Genomic DNA, 17,817 nt, shown 5'->3' on the forward strand with positions numbered 1-17,817 from the left:
CGTGCCTTTATAACATTTTGTACCCCCTCTGATGTGAAAGGCCTGTCATTGGCTACCTGCAGGAGCTGCCCGAGGAGGAGCTTACAGATGAACAGCGAGTCAATCCTGAAAAGTGGGACACATTTGATGTGCTCTCGCGTGTGCGTTATTGGCTCCAGCATGAGAACCTGGAACAAGCCCTACGCTATGCTAGTCAACTGCGTGGCCAGCCACGGCTGGTAGCCCAAGACTGGATACATGAGCTCCGTCTGCATCTTGAAGCACGCCAGGCAGCATCAGCCCTTATGGCCTTTGCTGCAGCCACTATTGCCGAAGATGCTGAGTAACTCAAACATTTTCATCGATATTGGTACGCTGTGTAAATCGAAGGCACCTTCTAGATTCTCCATGCCCTTGAAGGACAGTGTTCAGATAGAAATATTGCCATTGCTATGTGGTCTGGGGTTGTCAAGCTACTCTCTTGGAGTGCTCCTTTTGACCATCTTTTGTTGTAATGACTGGTCAATGCTGCTTATTGCATCAGTATATCATGCACTGGTCACTGCCATGAAGGTGGCATGATCCATGAAAGAGAGCTGTAGAAGGGGGATTCTGATTGGCAGAAAAGTTTTTTTTTTTTTAATTTCTCCACTGGTCCCCACTGTTTCATTTCTTTGCACCAAGCTTGTTTGCTTTGTGAATATGAATCTGAGTAGTGCAGCTCAGCATGCTTATGATGCAGAACTGTGCGCCGATTGGGTTTGTGAAATTGAAGGTGTTTCTTGTGAAACCTTGTGTGTGACATTTGAACTATGGTCTTGCTTGACTGCTGTGGCAAGACATGGCAGAATTTAAGGCTGATAGTGAGAAGTCAGTAGTGAGGGCTGAGGCCTAAAATTACAGCTCTGCATGAGGAAAAGAAACTAATGGCCCTGTGTCCTCTTTATGGGAGAACTGCTAATATAGCCTCCAGGTAGCCTTATTTTGCTGCCAGGATTTTGGGACATTTTGTTATATGTAGTTTTTCTTTTCAAGGTGGTGTACAGAGATCATGTCTGTTGAAAAGCTAGCTTAGTTAAGAATCATGTGAATTAAGTTTAAAAATGGCACAGGAGCTGATAATAAATTGTCATGGACACAAATTCCTTTAAAAAATTTTTGTCTGGGGGTGCGTGCATACATGTCTATGTCCTTGACATAAAGCTATTATACTTGTCCTTTTTGATGCAAAGCTAAAATGTTTAATTTGACGCAGTGCTGAAGTGTTTAATTTAGATATGTCAAAGTGAATTGTGTGCTATAAATCATGTGGTGGTCACCAAAATGTACTAGAAGCCATGCTGCACTTTTCTGGCATTTGGAAGTGGAACAGCTGTGTAGTAGTCCTGTCAGTGCATAACCCACGTGCTTTGCAGTGCCTTGAGCTGGAAGCCCTTGAAAGTGTGGGTAAGCATGGCAACTTTACCAGCAGGCCTCATGCATTTTGATTCAGGTATTTTGTGGTTGTATGCAAAGCTACTTTCTTGATCAAGGGGTGGCATTTTTGCTATTTAAAAGCTGGTATCGCACAACGGAATATACCTGCAATGCCATTACTGTGGAGCACCTATTAAACTCGGTTCCCACTTGCGGCTGCAGGTACAAATGCAGAGCAACATGAAGTAGCAGTGACTGCTTTTAGTGGTGCATGTTTGAAACGTTTGTGTTACCCGTGCACTGTGGGTGAAGCGCTTCCTGGTATAATTTTCTTGCCACTGTGAATTAACCAGCAGCTGGTTCTGTAGGAATAACTTGGTTCATGTACTTAGTTATGTCCTATACCTTCTGGCTCTCTTTGTCTAGCTAATAAATTTAAAAGCAAGGTTCCTAATCTCATTTTTAACATGTCTGGAAAAAACAATCTCATGACTTCAAATCAGAAGCAACACAAATTTCAGCATGCATGAGTACTGTGTGCGAGAAACTTTCACTGCCATTTCAGATATGGGTTTCAATACACCTTTTCTGATGGCTTTGTGTAAGCTGTTTCTATATCATCATTTGTCAGCATCAACAGCAAACTTTTTCTCTCTCTCTACTTTATTTAAAATTCTTATAATAAAGGAGCACTGACATTAAATTTTTGTCTCGTTACTATTGCCTTGTTGGATACCTGTAGAGCCTGCTGCTATAGAGCCTCAATCCCTTGAAAGCACATTATTTACGTTACCTTTGAATGCAACCAGTTCGAAACCTGGGCATACAGCAGAGCAGCTTTGGACGTGAAAAAGAATCATTCAAGTTGCCAAAACCTGTTATGGTGGTCTTGCGGTACCAGACACCACTGAAGTACTTGCACACTATGGCTGTGCTGCCAAAAGTTGAGTCCATTCAGCACACGGTGGGACAATAGAGGAGAGCTTGTCCTCCTGCCTTTCAAAAAGAAGCACATAATTGAAAGCTGCCAATCTGGCAGTTTCCACCACCACACCACACATGCCTTTCCACCACCACACCAGGCTGACTGGCAGGCTCTGCAGAGTCTACTTTTTCACATCCGAAGTAGCACTGAGCATGGCACGCATTTTGAACAGGCCGTATAAAAGTCGCTGTAATTATTTATGGCACTTTCGAGAAATTGAGGCTTCGTATCGTGACTATGGAATCGACTGCCACCTAATAGGCGGGACATAAAATTTTTGTGTTGGTACTCCTTTAACAACACATGCATCAAAATGACTTAATAACTTGACTAGTCTGTAGCAGTTCTAGGATTTTACATCACTGGACAAATCATAGCACCTGTAAATGTCAGCATCGAGTCTATTGTGTTCACTTTATTGTCAGGTTTGGTGTGGCACTGTAGGGCCCGACTATGTCACTTACACCTTTTGAATTTGCTTTGACTGAATCTCGGTATGAGATCAGTGACATGAGCTGTGACCTAATGCAGAGAACATGAAGAGGTAAAGCAAGTTTGTGTGTGTGGTATGCGTGTTTAGAGCAACATACTAAACATAATGCAAGAACTCTTTTTTTTTTTTTTTTTTTCTCATGCGCCATTTTTACTCAAAGTGCAGTGAGCAGAACCTCAAGGCAACTGCACTTTGCTGTTTTCAATGTTAACAAGCTTTCATTGTTGTAAGGTTCCTTAAGGCGAGATGTGGGTCACGAAATCACGTTTTTCTTTTAAAGAATAAGATTTTAAATTTTGATCGCAAAACTGCACTTCAACATTTTATTTTCGTGTATAAAAATATCAAGGTGTTCCTCCAACTAGAAGACTGTGAAAATAGACTAATGCCCCAGCCACACTAGCAGAAAAATATGCGACGTGCCGCTTCCGGCAAAACGCGTGCCTTGGAATCTGCCTTGTGGCATTTTTTTGTTGCCGTGGGAGGGATCGGTCCTGGACCCGTTCTTCACGGCTTGCTGTGGCGGCAAACGAGCCCCAAGCGGAGGAGACCAATGAGAGCGGCCCCTTCAATGAGGCGCGCGTGGGAAACTGGTGTCATGCATATCCACATAACCACTCAATTCGTACTTGTGTCTAGTGTCTGCCGGAATGCTCATTTCGTACTATCGTCTGCTCGCATCAGCTCTCGCTCATGCTTGTTTTGGTTTGCTTGGTTTGGTCTCGTTCACACTTGTTTTGATTGTCATGGTTTGCAATTGTTCTTTACAATGATGAGTCTAAACCGAGACGTCCCGATGGAAAGGTTTTCGGAGACAGTGCACCATATCCGATTCTGTATGACAAGACAGTACAAGGACGCAGAAGCAACACCCACTACCTTATTCTCCTTGTCTTTTGAATGTGACGACACTGCAACGGAAGGTAGCACATCAACATGATTATGACCAGTGGCAACGACGACGCCATCTTCATAAGACATGACTCGCATTAAGAATGAAGAACGTAAACACAGCGCTGATATGTCAGTGGATCAACAAAAAAGCACGCGACATATGGCACCTACACGCAGAGTAAAAAAGAGGAGGCGAGATTTCCATGCTTTCATGTGACTGCCGCAGTGGCTCACCGCCATTTGGCGTGGCCGCACGGCTGCTCCCGCGTTCGACGCCGGCGACGTGCTGCGCGCATTTTTCCACTAGTGTGGATGGGGCTTAATAGACGCATGGCAGCTGCATGGGCTTCATTTTTCCATTCATGATCTACTGATAAGGCTCACAACCACAAGTTTTGCCCAGATGGTGATTTTTCCTGATGTAACAATAAGCAAGCACTAGCCCCGACTGAGTCTGCACCAGCCAGACACCATTCATTGACACCAGACACCACTCCAATTTTCATCAGCGCTCAGTTGCAGGGCTGACAGATGAAGAGCTGATCTTCTGTTGTATTCAGAGCAAACCCCAAAATTTGGCTGTGTCTTGAAAGCAAGGTTTGGTTGCTGTGCTCCAAAATAAGATTATCTTCATGCACTGTTGTGAAGATGGCCACTTCTTTAGCCATACTCTGGTTCAACAAAAGCTCTGAGGAGGTTCTACAGTAGTTCGGCATCCTTTCAATTCAGGAGTTGATCGCTCCGATTGCCCGGAGAAAAATCAAAAGCATCTCTGTAACACAGACAGCCGAAGCTAAATGTCATCATTGCAGTGTAGCAAAGAAAACCCGGCTAGAGGAAGCTCACAAGAGTTCTGAAGGTACTGCCTATGCAGCAATAGAATTTTGAAATTTTACACATCTTCGGGAAAGACTTGTCTGCACTCTTGCCAAATTTCATGCAGATTGATCATCTGCAATTATCAGAAACTTCAAACTTCGTTTTTCTTTTTTAATTTTGTGCTAGTTTTGCTACTTGTGCGCACAAATCGTTGTACTTAATCAGACTCAGTTCATCGAATTGTGCATGCGCGTGCACAGACATGAAAGTACCATATACCACAGGGATGTGTATAGTGCGAGTGTCTAGGATTTATTGTAATTTAAAGCAATTTTTGATGATGTTGATTTGGCCACGACCGATTGAGGTTGGTTTCACCGCAGGATTCAGGACTGTGGAGGCGGGCATCATGAAGACGAAAAATAAGGGAAATATATTTACAGCGAGATCATTCTGCTCTAACGGTTGGACCTCACAGCTTTAAATAAGTTGCCATGCATAGCAGGGACAATCAGTGGAGAGGTCCAAGGACAAGAAACTGAGAAACTAAAATATTAAAAAATAGGAGAATAAGCTCCATATTGTGCATAAATTTCATCTACTTCACTTTATTAACGAAAGTGGGTTTCTGAAACATGTCTACCCTTAAGCTATGGAGTGCATAGGCTGTCTGCTGTCGTATAGCCTGTCGTATGCGAGGACAAGCTGATAACGGCAACTAAATTATTTTGACTATTGTGAGTAGGCTTTCTCCCTTTCGCCGTCTTGGCAGAATAAAGTGGTGCAGTAATAAGGGTAGTAATAGCGGTTTTGATGGCTCATATTGACTTGAAAACTGCGCAGAAAAAAAGAGAGCTCGTGGCTTATCAACAGGTATATAATTGGAAGATATATATATATATACTCTTGCATCGCAAAACACCGTAAGCTGCCACGCATAAGACATGTTCAGATGAATAAAAATGTTATTCCGAACATGTGCTCCGTGGACTGGCTTTGTAACAGATTTTTTTTTTTTTTTCGACATGAAGTTAGTTTTCATGTTTTTTGCACTCTGTGTTTGGATGTATATGGGTGTGTTTTCCAATTATGTAGCTGTTGATAGTCTTGCGTTCATGTTTGAATAGTCATGTTCTGGGTTGTTTAAAATATTTTTTCGCAGGTTCCAATAAGTCATGCAATATGATGCAAATGTTCTCTGGTGGGGTTCATTAGTTTTTCACTCGCATTGCAGCGTGCGAGACGAACATTTGTAAGGTGCTCATTGATTGGGCGCTTTTATATGTAAGGCAAGTTCGGAAATGCATGTCTATGACAGTAGCAACACGGTTATTACTCTTTGTACCCTCCTAGAGATCTGTAAGACGTTCCTTTTTTTTTTTTTTCCTCAATGGTAGCACAAAAATAATGCGAGATTCATTTATGTCAATGCAGTTTCACACTCTCCATCAGCTTAAAGAGAAATAGAGCGATCTGATAAACCTTTACTATCCCTCCATCGAGATTTGTCAGAGCTACGAGGGCCCGCACTATAGGTGGTGAAAGAAAGGCTTTAACCGTGTAAGGTGGGTCCCAAGCGCACAATGAGAAATACTATACCAAGCGGCTGACAGGCCGCACGGCCACCGAGGAGTCCACTGAGGAGAAGTTGCGGTGACATAAGACAGCGTGCGACAGCTAAATCAATGTAGTTTAAGCCTGCAAACAGTGTATGAACATAGACGTGCATATTGTGACCAGTCTCTCTTGTGCGAAATGGCTTTGGTTGCAAAACAAACTTGTGCTATATGCGTGCATTCCGTAGGGAATGAGATATGTAATGGTGGACGTGTTAGCAGACAAAGTGATTGTCCCCTCCCTTTACGTAACAGCTGTGAGGGAGAGACCATTCAGGCACCCTAGAGCAGAGTTAAGAATAAAGGGTTTTAGAATGGAGTTGGATGCCTCTATGTCGGCGTCGGCTCCCGCCCTTCAGGTTGGTGATGCCGTTTAATATAGTCGGCTACAAGTCTGCAGTGAAGCCCCGCCCACGCCCTCATAACCGCCAGCCACTGTTCCTCCGCGAGGCTGTAAATAGTTCCTACTTCAAACTTTCCCTGTTACCTAAATAAGGTAGTAACTACGAAAATATAATCATAAGCGCATAATTTTGTACGTTTTCACTTATCTGTTATAGCGGAACATTCATCAGCAACAGCAGCCCGTTTTATGTCCACTGCAGGACGAAGGCCTCTCCCTGCGATCTCCAATTACCCCCTGTCCTTCACCAACCGATTCAGACTAGCGCCCACGAATTTCCTAATTTCATCGCTCCACCTAGTTTTCTGCCATTCTCAACTGCGTTTCCTTTCTCTTGGTACCCATTCTGTAACCCTAATGGTCTAACGGTTATCTAACGTGCATTACGTGACCTGTCCAGCTCCATTTTTTTCTCTTGATGTCAATTAGAATATCGTCTCTACCCGGTTGCTCTCTGACCCAAAGCCTAGTTCTTTATTGAACTGAAATAAAATGCTTGTTCACTGCAACTATTTATTGCCAAATTTCACTTCAGTTGGCAATGAAGTTTCATGAGTAAAACGGGGTCAGCAGTGAAATGAACTGCACCGCGGACTTTTGAAGAGTGAAATGCTTGGACTCGTACACTTTGTCCATGTCTATCGCACACCTCATCGCTTCCGCCGCTGAAAAGACTCAAGAACAGCAGACGCTCCGGGGGTGTCAAGTATGACGCCATTTTAAAAAGGTTGCATAACGATGATTTTTGCTTCTGCGATTGGCAGGCGGAGCAACACAACCCCGCACGGTCCATGTGCCTTGGTTGCCAACTGCCATTTTTTTAATTTGTATCCTACTATAGGCCCATGCCACACCTCCGCCATATTGTTTCGGAGCTGTCGAAGCGGCCGTACATGTGCGTGTATTAGTCACTGCGGTGCATTTGTGTTGCCTGGTGTTTCTTATTTCAACGATGCTGCACACGCGTTCCCTGGGTTCACTTTTTGGGCTCACGACGTGGGATGAAAGATGCTTGGCAGTTTTATCGCTAAAACTACTCCATCATGCGCATTTGCTGCGCACCTTTGTGTACCATCTCAGCGAAAAAATGACACCCATGTTTTACATTTCCCCACGACCCAGAATGCCGCAAAAAGCCGACACGAACCTTGTTCATCTAAGCCATGATGTTTAAATTTGTCTTCATGTGAAATGGTCTTCAGGAAATTTTCTTATGCACTAGGCGTTTGCCGTGTTAACGATTTACTCAAGGCGATGAGAAGCTTGTTCAAACTCAATGTGTCATTTTCAACATTCCCATGCGCTGAGCATCCAAATGTCAGGAAAATGTTCTTGGGGAGTTTTGTTTTGTTGCAGCTCAACATTTATACTTAGACTGATTGTACCAGCTAGATGTAGCGAGAGAGATATAATATGGAAGTAATACCGCTGCAGGTGTAAACTGGAACTGGTCTGTTTTGATGTTTATAATAAGCATATGAACTTGAGCTTTGTTTTGTCGATGCTCTTGAGTTTGTGTGCATGACCTCCTGTGGATTCAGGCAGCCTGAACATGGTGGTGGAACTACATTTCAGTTTTTGGGTTCTCTTCCTCTGGTTTTACTCAAGTGACAGCTATAAGGGGTGACCGGTTCTATGTTTTCCAAAATTTTTAAAGATCGCCTGAGGCCGATAGCATACTTGTCTTTGAGCTGGATTATTCAAAGAGGAAAACAATAGCATGAGCAATCAAGCTGTATTAAAAAATTTGCAAACTTTCTCTAATTAACTCCATAATTTATTTCATTACAGCACATATTGAAATTTACTAATTGTAGCCAGTGCGATTGCAAGACGTATCCATTTAATCTCCAGGATGACACCAGATTTGAGATATTTCCCAAAGTGTGGTACGAAATACATTTGCATTCATGTTACTTGTAGTGCATAAAAAAGCATTTTATTAAAAAAGTGTAGCAATAGGGAATATTTATGGCAAGATTGATGGCGAACATCTCCAATCTGGTGTCATTCCGAAAATTCATTCTAAGTGGATAGACCTTGCAATCTAACCAGCTACAATTCATAAATTACAATATGTGCCTTAAGATAATTACGAAGTGACTTAGTTGACTTTTTAATTACTTGAATATGTGCTTTGACTTTTCGTGCGAGTTCGTCTAGCTGAGTAATCCCATCACAATCACTAGAATTATGTTATCTGCAACAGGCGATTTTTAAACATTCCGGAAAACTGAAAAATTATCACCCTGTATATTTTGACAATGAACATTCCCTTTCTTTTAGTGAGATGTGTCACTATGTTTCTCATCCTCGAATTGCTGTGCTCATCATGGGTCATTGCATAACAGAACTAAGGCAAATATGTTTTTCAGCAAAGTATTTAGACACTATAGTGATTTTCTTTTTAACTTATTAAACAATAAATTCTGCGGTTTTACGAGCCAAAATCACGATCTGATTATTATGCATTGTGAGCAACTTCGAAATAATTTTGACCACCTGAGGTTATTTAATGTGCACCTAAGTACACAAGCGTTTTTGCATTTCGCCCTGTTTAAAATTCGGCAGCCATTGCCATGATCAAAACCGCGACCTCAAACTTGCTTTTGGACATTCAGTGTGTCTCTGCTAATATAAGGCTGTTTCCGACCACGGGCCCTATATCATTCTTGCCTTTCACCCGCACAATTTGTAATATAGTACATTCAGCAGCCGTATTTATTTACCTTGTTCAGCGCTGTATCTTTCCATGGCATGATGCAGCTATAGTTTTACGGTCAAATGCTGCGTCGGTCTTTTTGAAAGACTTCCTCTAAAACATTTCGTTACACCGTATGCGTCAACCTTGTGCTTGAAACAAATTTGTTAGCATAAGCAAGAGTGTGGCAGAAACGACTAGTTACCTGCTGGGCTCGAAACTTATTCTAGTGTTTCTTCACTATAAGCATTCAACCTGTTTTTAAGGCAAGATGTAAATCTTGAAATGCACGTCATCATAGAAACTGCGAAAATAAATTTTACACTGTCAGCGAGCACAAAGCCTTATATCCTGCTCTCCGTCATAGCGTGCCTTTGTGTTCTGACACATTAGAGAGTTTTAGAATAGGGGCCCCAATAGTTGGGGCCCCAAAGAGCTTTACAGGTTAGCATTTTAGAATAGGGCTTTGCGTTTGCAGATAGCGTCTTGCGCTGACAGTGCCACTACGGCATCAAAGAAAAGCTATTAGAAATAATTAAATAAGATATACCATTTTCTGATAAGAATAGTGATTTTGACTTTCGTGTATTTGCTTTTCATTACAATTCAGAGGTTATTCTGTAAGCAGCAAACAATTAGTTGCCCTTAGTTTTGAGTAACCAACTTTATGTGCCATCGCCAGCCAAGCTAAGTCGTGTTAGGCCCACAGGTTATAATATACACAATCGAATTCGGTATCCGCAGCGTCTAATGAATCAATCTTCATAACACACGCTAGTTGAGAGAAAGTGATAACCACTGTCACTTCTACGCATTACCACGAATCGAACCCAGTTTGGTGCTAGGTTAGAGCCGTCGCTTCGATGGGTGCCGCCATGTTTGTTTACGCAAATCTTTTGGGACTCCCGCTAAATCAATGGAATAGCGTGCCCGACGCAAAACCCAAACGCAGTTGCGTCTCGCGCATGCGCAGTGGCTTCGACGCTATTTCTTTGGGGCCCCTATTCTGAAACTTTAGTATGGCGGCGCAACCAGATGTGTCGCCACCCTGTACGGAGAAGCGTGGCGAGCGGAGTTAAAATGGTGCTAGGTCCCTGAATAAAAGTAAAAGGTCGCGACATTCCTCCTCGCCCGGCCTCTCCTTCTCCTGGCCTTCTCGCCGCTCGCCCTTTCTCTCGTTGCTCGCCCTCGCTGTTTGGTCGTTCGCTGGGAAGCCGCCCATAGGTTGCACCGCTGAACACGTGTAAATCCGCCTTTTTCATGGCGTGACGGCGCATGCGCCCTACCCTAGCGGATTACTCGAAACGTTTTGGAATAAAGCCCTTTGATAATTTGAAAGTAGCGACACTCCCCGCGGCGCTTTCCATGATTGTCCTCGCCCGCCGGCTGCGCACGGCACGCTTTTTCTCCTTTGCGCCCGCGACATTCTATGGAGGCGTGTTATTTTGGGCCAGTTGCGCGCCCCAGTGGTGGTGAAAGTTTTGAGACATGCTGATAAAAGCATCGATAATGCTGAGGGCGACGTTTATGAGAAGGTTGGTATTTTCTTAAAGACGTATGAGCGGGCTATTGGCGGCGAGGAGTTACGGAGTCGCCATCTATCGGACGCGCCTCGCTGTCGTAGTATGAGGGATCACGCGGCGCGCTCCTCATAGGTTTTGCTGTCAGCGCTCACTGAAAACACCACGCGCGAGCTCTCCCGGACATTTCTCTAAGTGCTTTCGAAACGCGTGATGTTTTTTACCGTCTAAATAATAATCTTGTGCAAACTGAAAGCACAGAATCGTTTACAGAAGCTATCTCTTTACCGAATACGTACAGTGAACTCCACTGCGCGCGGTCGCCGCGATGGAGTCTCCCGAACCGGCTTCTTGCGTGAAAGGTAGGTAGACGCTGAGAGCAAACTATGTGAAATATGCTCTTATAGTGTTTGTATAACTAAATGGGGCGTAATAGAATGAAGCCTCAATGCAGCGATCGCACAGATTCGCAGCGACCGACTGCACGTCTGCATGCTTGTCCGCGCACTGTTTCGCTTTCGCCGCGTGCGCGTTTTCGCACCGTGCCATGAGCTTTAGACCGCGGAATATGAGCATTTGACAGTATACAAGCAACCATTGTTGCGTGGGCGCTATCAGAGCTGTTCAACAGTAATTTCATTGTAGAGACTTCGACGCCTACGGGCACTGTGATGTGCCGTCGCGACGATTCAATCTTTTTTTGTTTCTTCTAAATTCTTGGACGTTTCAATATTATTTCTCGAGTTGCGTCGCACTGTATGTTTATCGGTGTTCTCAGCGTGCGAGTTCCCGCTGCTTCTTTTTTTGTAATCCAGTGTATTAATTCATAACACAAACATGACCATATGCCATGCTTTTTTTAATGTGCTTCTTACCGCTCCTTTTCCACCCCAGTGAACTTGCCAGTATCTATAACATCGACAAGTTCATAGACCAAACCGTCATGACATTAGTCGGGCAGCGGACTCTGGCGAGCGTCTCAGTGCGCGTTTTCCGAACATCGCACACCCGGCGCCGTAGCAGATATCTTCCTCGCGTCTGTGCTTGCTGCATGCCCGAGTTGTAGCCGATGACTGTTTGTCGGTTTTATGTTTCGCGAGCCAAGCTTCACGCAACTTCTTGTCCAGCGGCTACGTGTGAACAAGGCTGACACCGGGCTCCGTTGCGTACGTCCGGCACTGCGGCACCAAGCAGTAGCCTACCATGTTGCGCGCCTTCAAAGCCAGCCACTACCTATTGTAGTGCTTTCAAGCGTTGTAAAGGAGGCACTCGAAGCGGGAAAATCTCGTCACTAAATGAGGACCGCAGCGTACGAGGGCATTTAAGCTCTCGTTTTCAGCTCGCTTCGGCGCTCCCGAAGCAGCCGACGCGGCCGCTATGTCCACGTGATCGCTAATAGCACGTCACGCCGATGGTGGCGCCAGCTTTTCCAGTGGTGGAGCTCGAGTCCAATACTGATGTAAAATGAGCTTTGAGGCGAGTTCTACACTCCAGACAATTTTTCTGCCACATGAGATGATTTACTTTGTGCGTCTGATCTAGTATTGCTTGTGGCAAATCCCTTTGTGTGTGGCTTATTAAGCAAAAGCCTTAGATCTGTTTTAAGGTCACGTTGTGAGCTACAGAAAATATCACGTGACCGAAGGAAGGCCGGAAGCGAACCAGAGCATGCACAGTTGTGTATAAGAGATCATTACTGATTAACAAAGTAATGATTGATTAGTGATTGGATTAAGGTTGATATAAAGGTGCATTAGAGAGGATTATGGTGGAATAAAGTGAACGAAGAATGATTAGGGTCATTAAGGAGAATTATCGTGAATGAAGGAGGATTAAAGTGCATTAAGGGGATCAGGGTGGATTAAAGTCGAAGGTGGATTAGGGTACATTAAGGAGAATTATCGTGGATTAAGGTGAATGGAGGAGGATAAGGGCGGATTGACGATTACGTTTAAAATCGATGAAAGAGGATGAAGGTGAATTAAGATGGATTAAGGTACATTAAGGAGTATTAGTTGGATTAAGGTTTATTACAGTAGGCTTTACAACTTAATCCTCCTTCAACCTTAATCCGCCCTAATCCTTGTTCGTGAACCTTAATGCTCCTTCATCCACCTAATTCTAACCTAATCTGTCTTAATGCTCCTTTATCAACCATCGTTTACCTTAATCGACCATAATCCTACTGCACCCACCTTAGTCCTAATCCTTGTTCACGTACCCTAATCGGTCTTAATACTCCATCAACCCTAATCCTGCTTAATCCTCCATGCACTTTAATCCTTCTTAATACTCTAATCCACCTTAATTCAATCACTAATGAATCAGCTAATTTGGCTAATCATTCTGTTATACAGGAGTGGACATGCTTTGTGTCGCCTCCGGCCTTCCTTAGGTCACGTGATATTTTCTGTTCACACCACCACCTTGAAGCATAGAGATATATAAAGGCTTTCGCCTTAAAACTTACAAAACAAGCGATGTGGACTAGCTATATAGCGCTCATCACCTGCAATACCATGGGTATACCATGGGTATACTTGCCACTAATTTTTTCAGGGCTTGCATTCCTTGTATCTGACTGACGCACAGATCGACGTAGAAATAAGCTCCTCTACAAGCCGCTATTTCAGTTTTCAGTAATACAGGCAGGGGATCCTAACAATCACGAAAAGTGCGATCGAAAGGCTGTGCCTTCGCACATAATTGTTCACAGTGGAAAGCAGAATCTATGGTGCTGCGTTTCCGACTGAATAACAGTTGGCGACGTGCGAGGTAATGGAGCCGCCGCAGTATATTAAGCATACTGAGGACAACCGCATTTTTATGCAACGTACAAATTGGCGCAACAAAAACGCTTGTGAGCAGGCCGGAAGAATGAAAAAAATGCAGCATTACGGGATGCTTCGCTACGAGCAATAAGAAAGATACCTCAGCTCGCTAACAACGCTGTTCTTTGTCGGAACAAAGTTCTTTCGACCAATGTCATAGCTACTGCTTCCTGCGCAAGCCGTGACACTTTCCTTGTGGTATAAAAACGGCATAACCATCTGCAGGCTTCTTGCTGCAGTTATATGCGCAACAGCACGGCATAGCGCTAGCACAGAGAGCAGGAAACACAGCGTACAACGCTCGCTCGCCGAGCTCAGGCGCCGAGCCACCCGAGGCGAGATAAATGGCGCGAACGAAAAAGAAAAACAAAAGCAAAACGCAAGATCCGCGCGTTTCCAAGGGCAACGGCAGAGAGACCAATTGTCGCGCAGAAAAACGGGGGCAAAACTGGTTGCTGCGGGGGAACGTGCAAGGGGAGAGGAGGAGGCGAGGAGGTCGCGCGGCGGCAGAGGTCAGAGTGGCGGTACTTTCAAATTATCAAGGGACCTTATATTGGAAGGGTTGCGCGCGTCGCCGTGCGTCGGAGTATCTATCCCGGAAAAAAAAAAAAAAGAAAGGAAAGGGCTCGGGCTCGCGCTGCTGCAAACCTGCCATGTGCTGCGTTGAAACTCCACTGGTAGCTCGACGTCGTTGCGTTGCCTAAAACGTGCTAGCGTAAGACCGCAGCTCCACTTTCAAACAAAGCATCAGGGCTTCGTCCGAGTGGTTCGGACTGCACCGTGAACCACGTAGTTGCCGCATTTCATTGATGGCTAGCAAATTTAACGAAAAGCCCGTGCGTTACACTTGGGCGACGCTTAAAAACATCACGTTTCTGATAGTTTCCTTGCAGCGTCGGTCCTCACTAGCTGGTGGTGGCAGCGCGTGCCTGACTTCACGTACTCGTTTAAGGCGCGGTAACGCTGGGTCGATAGGAGACAGACAAGACGCTCACGTTAACAATTGACCGACGTTTCTGTACAGTGTGTCACTGAAAGCATTTTATCATACCACGCCGACAACGACGCAACCGATTAGCGCGAGTTCTCGCGCTGCGACGGGCTTTCTTGTCGACGGCACCAACAAAATCAGCGTGCCGACCATCGTTCGACCGAACCCTGCGCGATCGGCCATCGAACTGACATCGCGATAGCGACAGCGCCTTCGCTTGTGTATATAATTAATCGCGCTAACACTGAGTCAAAACATGCCTACGAAGTTGAAATGCGCAAGCTTCAACCCTGTCAAGCCATGCACGTAAAGTTTGATGTTGATCCTGTTCAGCGAAGGTTAAGCCTGGCGCCGCCGTGTTCGTGAACCCGCTGCCGGCGGACTTGAACTGAAATGCAAGTAGTTAGGACGAAGTAAACTGCTTTGATAGTTCAGTTCTGTCCTCAGCGATAAGAAAACTGCACTTCACTTCGCACGGCGCGTACACAATAAGCGGCAAGCGCCGACACAGCGCTGTGCCAACACCTGTACGCCACCGTACCCGGCTGTCGGTCGCATTCGCTACGTAGATAGGTGGGTCTGTACGTATTGTTATGCCGACATATTTCTCAATTCCAGTGACGTGCTGTTTACTTCTGCATCAAACAGGAAACAAGAGACTGTGCATTCGATATACAGCAGCCTAAACAACCGTTTGGCTCAGTTACACCAACGGTGTCAGTGATGGTATCCGCGTTTTCGCGAAAGAACAAAATGGCCTAAAGATGAGCACTTAATTTATGCGCGCACAGTTTTCTCTAATACTGTTTTATGGCACGCGCGAACTCTAAGTATGATGGAGTTAAAGAAAAGCGAGAATCTGAAATAAACAGCCCGTAATATGCTATCTGGATCAGTTGCCATTGTTTAAGTGGGTCGGCCGCTCTGTTGACTCGTCTCAGGGTGGAACAGCGTGGCACATATGCGCAGATATGTACGTTTTGCTACGTTTTGACGTTTCATATCAGCGATGCACCTTGTCCACAATGTTTGACGCTGACGACGGTCTGTGTCTGTGGATGTCGACGTAAACAAGTGCACTGCTTTGATAAATCCGGCTCCGAAGGCTGCGCTTGAAGACTTATTGAAAATACGAAATGTCTAAATAATGTTTGAAAAGAATACAAAAAGCGAGCTCCATGTGCAGAAATTGGCGACAACAAACTCCAAGGCATCCGTGTCGGCAAGGGTAACTCAGCGTGCTTTTATAGGCCGCACTGTTTGCACAACAGCGCACTCAGGCCTGCTCACCCAGTGGTCTTCCAGGAACCCATGGCTTCCAGGAACGACATCCTGCCACGGAGAAGCCATTAAGAATGACTCACGATCCACGAAACGCAAAACTGACGCGCACTCGACGTGGGCGCTGGTACAGAAATCTACCGGCGAAAGCCCCGGCACCCTTCCAAAATGTTTCCAGCGGCGTGCGGTAGAGGGCAGCACAGGAAAATGAAAAAGTCGGCATTGTTGGGTGTTGGCGCATGAATTTTTACCGTATTTAAGGCTTGATTATTGCGTGATGTGCTAGGAGCGATGATGGAACGCTATGAAACTGGCAGAAGCAGATGTTTTTTTGTGCTTTTCAGGCGCGTAACTGCGCGCTTGTTTTGTAGCTTCGCGATGGCTGCCTGCCCGATGCGATGCAAGAGGTCAAATAATAGATCAAATCCTGTTTTCTTCAGGCGCCTGCGTGCTAAATAAACAACCAACATTTTACAGCCTTGCACATAACACATACAGTTCCATAGACTTAAGCATAGCATCCCCAACCTTAGTACCCCGTTTAGATTGGAATGTTATTCGGAACCCTTATGGCAGTGACCATTTTCCTGTGTGTCTCCAATCTACAAAAGAACATGATCCTTCCCCGCATGCCCCTCGATGGAAGATTGCATCTGCAGACTTGGAAAATTTAAGACGATGACGTATATGCCTCGAAACGCTCTTAACGATTCTAATATAAACAACGCTGTTGCTCATTTTACCGCTTTTATGATTGACGCCACATTGGAGTGCATCCCATAAACGAATGGGGCCCCGAAGAAAAGGCGAGTGCCCTGGTGGAACGAGGATTGCAGGAATGCACGAAAAAAAAAAAAAAAAACAGAATAAGGCTTGGGACATGCTGCGCCACTCTCCCAACAACTGAGAACCTTATTAACTTCAAACATATAAAGTCCCAAGGAAGACGAACACGGCGCACTGCTGAAAGGGAAAGCTGGGAAAATACGTATCCGGCATTAACTCCTACAAACAAGAAGGAAAAGTATGGAGTCGGTTGAAGAAATTAGTAGGCCACCAACCATACCTCCTGCCTTTGATCGATGTCCAAGGCAATAACCTTGAAGACCAGGCTAACGCCCTTGGACAGCATTTTGAGCATGTGTCCAGCTCGCTCCGAACATTATTCGGAGTCCTTCCATAAACTAAAACAATCTGCAGAAAGCAAGCCATTCAATAGAAAGTGTGGTGAAAACGAACCTTACAACCGTCCATTCAGCGTTACGGAATTCAGAGCATCATTAAACACTTGTCAAAGCTGTGCTCCCGGAGCCGACCCTATTATGTATGAGATGATCAAGCATCTTGACTCTAACGCTCAAATGGCTCTGCTGTACCTCTTTAACACTATTTGGGCAACTGGGTTCCTTCCACTGGCATGGAGAGAAGCCATCGTAGTACCCATTCTAAAACTAGGTAAAGATCCATCCTCAGTGGAAAGTTACCGTCCCATTGCTTCAACAAGTTGTCTTTGCAAACTTTATAAAAAAATGATAAACCGCAGGCTCTTACATTTCCTTGAAGAAAACAAACTACTCGATCCTTATCAGTGCGGCTTTAGAGAAGGCCGTTCTACAACAGGCAATCTTGTTCGCATAGAAGCAAATATCCGCGACGCCTTTATACACCAACAGTTTTTTTCTGTCTGTCTTCCTCGACATGGAAAAAGCATATGATACAACGTGGCGGTTTAAACGAGAAGAAAGGGGGTTAACCGAGGGTCCCGATTTTTATTAGTCATATCATGAGAAGCCAACAAACACTGACACCAAGGACAACATAGGGGAAATTACTTGTGCTTAATAAGTGGAATGAAGAAACGATAAATTAGTGGAGGTGAAAGTGGATG

At 44.8% G+C, this 17,817-nt stretch overlaps 1 protein-coding gene across 1 annotated transcript in view; it reads left to right on the top strand.

Annotated features, from left to right (window-relative positions):
* The window catches only part of LOC126545473 (MICOS complex subunit MIC60-1-like), a 112,816-nt gene extending 104,711 nt beyond the window's left edge, over positions 1-8,105 (top strand). Inside the window, exon 15 of the mRNA XM_050193357.3 lies at positions 63-8,105. Within this exon, the coding sequence (XP_050049314.1) occupies positions 63-326 (264 nt within the window). The 3' untranslated portion in view covers positions 327-8,105. The remainder of the gene's footprint in view (positions 1-62) is intronic.
* Positions 8,106-17,817: the final 9,712 nt, after the last annotated feature.

Source organism: Dermacentor andersoni, chromosome 1 (assembly GCF_023375885.2).
Source record: "Dermacentor andersoni chromosome 1, qqDerAnde1_hic_scaffold, whole genome shotgun sequence".
In the NCBI taxonomy this organism is placed as follows: domain Eukaryota; kingdom Metazoa; phylum Arthropoda; class Arachnida; order Ixodida; family Ixodidae; genus Dermacentor; species Dermacentor andersoni.